Source organism: Dreissena polymorpha, chromosome 3 (genome assembly GCF_020536995.1).
Source record: "Dreissena polymorpha isolate Duluth1 chromosome 3, UMN_Dpol_1.0, whole genome shotgun sequence".
Classification (NCBI taxonomy): domain Eukaryota; kingdom Metazoa; phylum Mollusca; class Bivalvia; order Myida; family Dreissenidae; genus Dreissena; species Dreissena polymorpha.
The window spans coordinates 12202708-12208707 of record NC_068357.1 but is presented as its reverse complement, the minus strand read 5'-3'; the positions used below and the strand labels follow the sequence as shown (position 1 = coordinate 12208707).

Below are 6000 nucleotides of genomic sequence, written 5' to 3'. Positions count from 1 at the left end.
GGAGAGAATCTAAAGTTACTTACTGACCGGTAATTAATTAAATGGTTTAAACGTTAGGGTAAACGTTTGTTGTTTGTTATGCCATGCTGATGGATGTTTTCAAGACATCTTTTTCGGAATTTTGTTAAAATTTATTAAAAATGATATTAATTTCACTGACGCAAATACTATAATATAGATTAGACAAGTATATGTGTGTGCGTTTTCAAAACAAATGAACATATCACAAATCTGTCTACAAAAGAATGGAACGTTTAAAGACTATTATATGACGTATTAGATCGAGAGTTTTGAAAATTCAACATTATATATTTGCAGTTGACCATCACTTACAAAGTATTTAGTAATGAAAAACAAATCATGTTTTGACTATTATAGCTTATGTTCATGGAAATTCATTTGTATTTTACAAATGTAGAGTTTTTCGCTTCAAGATAAAACGACAAACCGAGGTTGTCTTACTTTAAAAGAGCCATCATCCACCGTGATTTCAATTTTGAAATCCTGGTTGTGAAGAAATTGGAATTGAACATGTTTGTGTTCCTCCTTCCCCCAGGCACCCCCTTTCTTAGAGTTGGTCACTATTTTGTTGTGGTCCGCGCCGAAGTTAAACCGCGCATCGAACACGAACGCAATCTCGTGCGGTTCTGCTTCCGCCCCGCGTTGAAGGTATACGGAGAATCTGCAACGGTTAATGTAGAAAACATTAAATAATAGTAACCAGTGGGTTGATGAGTTCGTTACATAAATAATAGTTAAATGATGTACATATTATATTATAAGTTATCGGTGACTTCCTTTAAAACAATTTCTTTTCATTGCATGGGCTTTGAGCGTCGGATTTTTTCTCGTTTTAACACACGTACACATTTGTATTTAAATTTTTAACGTGCACTACCTGGATGCGCCGCGTGGTGCTCTCCCCTTGATTGTGATCTCCTGGATCGACTCAGTGTCCATGAAGTGCACGAACGGAACTTCCTGTAAATCGAAACAATATAGACCGTAAGAAAGAAAGCGATCAGGCCAATTGATCCATGTGGCGTCGCTTTTAAAGTATTTGAGAAATTATAAAAGCATATTAGACGTCGATATGTCCTTTAAATAATAGATGCATCCAGGACCCTCTGTTTTGTCCGTTTCAAATTTGCTGGAAACTATATTTTTACTGGAACGGAAAATTTACTTTAATTAAAACAAAGAGCTGCTTTCAAAAAAACATAAAACGCCCCAGATATTATATCAGTTATAACTTAAGCATTAATTATGAAAGTTTAGGTTAAAGATAGTGTTGTTTGTATCTGCCACAACAGATATGGAAATCATTTATCTCCTTCGTTTAGCATGTATTACGCTGTCAAAACTTTGTTTTTAAATCCTGTCACTCTAAGAACCAACATCCTCACAGTATTGCTTTGAGTAAAGAGATCGAACTTGATTTTGAAAATACATGTATAAAAACCGGCAAGTGTTATATTTCAATTGTAAACCATTAAATAAACAGTTAAACAACAATTATGAAATATGTTTGTTTGTTTGTTTGTTTGTTTGTTTGTTTGTTTGTTTGTTTGTTTGTTTGTTTGTTTGTTTGTTTGTTTGTTTGTTTGTTTGTTTGTTTGTTTGTTTGTTTGTTTGTTTGTTTGTTTGTTTGTTTGTTTGTTTGTTTGTTTGTTTGTTGTTTGTTTGTTTGTTTGTTTGTTTGTTTGTTTGTTGTTTGTTTGTTTGTTTGTTTGTTTGTTTGTTTGTTTGTTTGTTTGTTTGTTTGTTTGTTTGTTTGTTTGTTTGTTTGTTTGTTTGTTTGTTTGTTTGTTTGTTGTTGTTTGTTTGTTTGTTTGTTTGTTTGTTTGTTTGTTTGTTTGTTTGTTTGTTTGTTTGTTTGTTTGTTTGTTTGTTTGTTTGTTTGTTTGTTTGTTTGTTTGTTTGTTTGTTTGTTTGTTTGTTTGTTTGTTTGTTTGTTTGTTTGTTGTTTGTTTGTTTGTTTGTTTGTTTGTTTGTTTGTAATAGTTAATTCATTCATTCACTCACTCACTAACTCACTCAAACACTGACTCACTCACTTACTCACTCACTCACTCACTCATTCCTTCATTTATTTATTTATTCATTCAGTCCACCGTACGTTTGTTAGTTCGTTCGTTTGTGCGCTTGTGCGTTCATGCGTTTGTTCATTGGTTCGTTCATTCCTTTATTTATTAATTTAGTAATTAATTTTGTTTTGAACTTTAAACCTTTATTAATTGATTAAATGCAATTCTTTTCTTTATAAATATATGTGTGTAAAAAAATACTACACAAGAAAATGTTAGTATAAAAAACGTTCCAAATTGAAATACCGTCAATAACTAAAAAGTATATATTTAATAGAAGCGCGATAAAGCCATCCCGGTCATTCATTAAGATGCTTAAAAGTATTAAATTGATACAATTATTTGCCATAATGTATGTCTATGTTCTTGTGTGTACATTCAAAACTTGTTCTTATGTAGAAGTCTTCAGGGAAATATCATTTGTGAAGTAATATTGGTGCTTTTCACAGTTAAATACAAGTTTTAACTGTCAAAGACGAGAACATATTTCAAGGCACGTTATGAAAGAACTAAGTAATTTACGCGCAAATTCGGTTTCTAATTTACAGCACATACTGCATGTGAAATAAATATTCGCTAGCGAAATATCTAATGCGACAGAGACGCAATTATATTATATTCCTGTATACGGTTTTTAGTCTGAACTTATCTGTTCACCTTTAAGTAAGACATATACTGCCTCCATGCTATGCGAATTAATTGTTTTATTATTTATTTAATTGTATTTGTCGTCCTCATTTAACTCGCGGTGTTCTTTGTTTCTTCCAGAAAATCAATTCTTCGACTTTGATGTCGTCTATACTCTTCAATTTAAAAGTCAACGGCGCTATTTTCAGATGTTTATTTCAAAATTGGAATCCATGCTATTTTGCATATGCTGTATAAACAATACCCCCAATAAAACAGCGGAAGTCTGCACTGTGTATTAGCAACCCGCTGCGGTGATCCCTTTCTTATCCTTTTGAGCGTCAGGTTATCACACACAGATCAGAGATCGGCCGGTTCCCCTCATAACTTAGTCTGACTTAAATTTTCTGTCGTAAAGTATTGTGGTTATATTTTTCATTAAGAAAACGCAAGAAGTCATAAATGTATGATTAAAATGTGTGGAAAGACAACTGCGTCTTTACAAAAAATTATTTATCGCTTCCATTATCGTAGTTAAGGTATGTTAACAACTTTTTTAACAATTAATGTAATTTCATATCTTAAAAATAAAGACAGCCACACCTGAGTTAATTTATATACTTTTTTTATATAAATTGCAACATAGAAAGGGTCAGAAAAATAAGCCGTGACATTTGTTTTCGAATTTTCGTATTGCGTAACAATAGAAATAACGGTTATCACCACTATTAAAAGCGGCCTAATCATATTTCGGGTCCGATTAACAGGAAATTGTAGCATGACACACCCACATCAAAAACCCTGTTAACACGAGATGTCATAAAGTACCCAAGACCCCCCTCCTGCTGCTACGAAACGATCAATTTTTAACCTTCGTCCATCATTTATTTAATCATTGTTTTATCGTGGCAGCATTAACATAATATGCATATTATATAATATAAAGTACAAATAATCATAAAAAATATATCAAACATAAAATAAGAAATTAAAATAAAAAAATAAAAATGATGATGATGATGATGCTGCTGATGATGATGACGATCATAATGATGATGATGCTGCTGCTGCTGATGATGATGATGATGAAGATGATGATGGTGATGATGATGATGATGAAGATGATGATGATGATTATGATGATGATGATGATGAAGATCATGAGGACGATGATCATGATGATGATGATGATAGTCTAAAGGCCTTAGAACCAAATAAAATTATTAAATAACGAACGAAGGAACGAACGAAGTAACGAACCAACCAACGAATGAACCAACGAACAAACCAAAGGACAAAAAACGGACGGGCAAACGAACAAACAAATAATAAATAATTAAAAACATAAATCATTAAATAAATAAAAATGAATGAGTGAATGAATGAATGAGTGAATGGGTTAGTGAATAAATAAATTAATTAATAAATGCAAAAAATGAATAAAAAAATCAATGAATAAATGAATAAATGAGTAAATGTATAAATGAATAAATGAATAAATGAATAAATGAATAAATGAATAAATGAATAAATGAATAAATGAATAAATGAATAAATGAATAAATGAATAAATGAATTAATGAATGAAAGAAAGAAAGAAAGAAAGAACGTGCGAACGAACGAACGAACCAATGAACAAATGCACGAACGCACAAAAACGCACGAACGAACAAAAAAACGAACGGACGGACGGACTGAATAAATGAATAAATAAATGAATGAACGAACGAACAAACAAACAAACGAACAAACGAACGAACGAACGAACAAACTAACAAAAGAACGAATGAGCGAAAGAACGAACGAGCGAACGAAAAGAACAAACCGAAGAACGAACAAACAAATCAATGAACAAACGCACAAACTCACAAACGAACGCACGAACGAACGAGCGAACAAACGGACGGACGGATGAATGGATACATAAATTAATAAATAGATAAATAGATAAATGAATAAATGAATAAATGAAAACAAACGAATCCCTAGTGTTTTCAAAATTATTAATCTATCGTACATTTGTCATGAATGACAAATAAACCACGCGGCAACAAGATTCAATTCAGTATTTATTATATTCAATCTCAAAATGTTCCGAATTCCTTAAATAAAATAAATATTTATAACCAATATTTAAATTCTTTATTGAGTTCAAGACCTAAATATGCATTTTCTTGCATTATTATTTTAATAAATAATCGAGAAGATCGCGATACCGTAGCCTATTCCGTTTTTCTTCTGTTTAGTTATAGAACTTTCAGCAAGGTAATCTATCGAAATGTTATGGCGTTAGCCTCTTACCCCATTCCAAATGGTATGATGGTAATACCATTGCCTGTCCGTACAACGTAATTCCGTTAACATTTTATTTCATTTATAACAAAGTATGATGTAATAGTTTTAACTGAAGCTTGGACTGGTAAAAATAGCAAAATCGATCTTTCAGGATATCACTGTCATAATTTGTATAGAAAATATAGACACAGGAATGCTAAACGAAACAGTGGTGGAATTGTAATTTATGTGCGTGATAGCATCAAGGACGGAATATCGATTGTAAAAAATACACATGACACAATTATATGGTTTAAGTTGGATAAGCACTTCTTTAATAATGACAACGACATATATGTTTCTGCAGTTTATATGTGGAGTGACAATTCACCTATTGCTAATTTGTTTGATGCAGACTTATTTACGATTCTTGAAGAGGATATTAACCATTATCAATCATTAGGCATAGTCATGATAGCTGGAGATTTTAATGCTAGAACTGCTTGTAAATCAGACGGTATCATTTGTGATTTATATATACCTGATATTGATTCTGAAGACTATATAATTGACACCCCATTACAAAGATATTCGATGGACAGCGGTAATAACTCTTACGGGAATAAGTTGTTAGATATGTGTAAAGGTACCGGTTTAAGGATTGCAAATGGCCGATTAGGATCAGACTTTGGACTAGGTAAATATACATGTTTTAATAGGAATGGATCTAGCGTGATCGACTACTTAATTCTTAGTGAGACTAGTTTTAAGGTTGTTCAAAATTTCTCTGTTAATGACTTCATGAACTTCAGTGATCATGCCCCATTGTCATTTGATATTGTTTGTAATAGGCATGTTGTTAAAGAAGATCCTTATACAATTGAACGTTTAAAGTGGAGTGATGAAGAAAAAAATACGTTTCGCGAGGGACTGATAAGTAAAATGGCAGATTTTGACAATGTAGTTGATAATGCTGATGAACACTGCGATAATAAGGCTGATTATATGGTAA

General features: G+C 31.8%; 1 protein-coding gene across 1 annotated transcript in view; it reads right to left on the bottom strand.

The window, feature by feature from the left end:
• Positions 1-414: 414 nt before the first annotated feature.
• The window catches only part of LOC127873006 (galectin-1-like), a 43108-nt gene continuing 37522 nt past the window's right edge, over positions 415-6000 (bottom strand). Inside the window, exon 3 of the mRNA XM_052416543.1 lies at positions 415-682. Coding sequence (XP_052272503.1) covers positions 430-682 — 253 coding nt within the window. The 3' untranslated portion in view covers positions 415-429. The remainder of the gene's footprint in view (positions 683-6000) is intronic.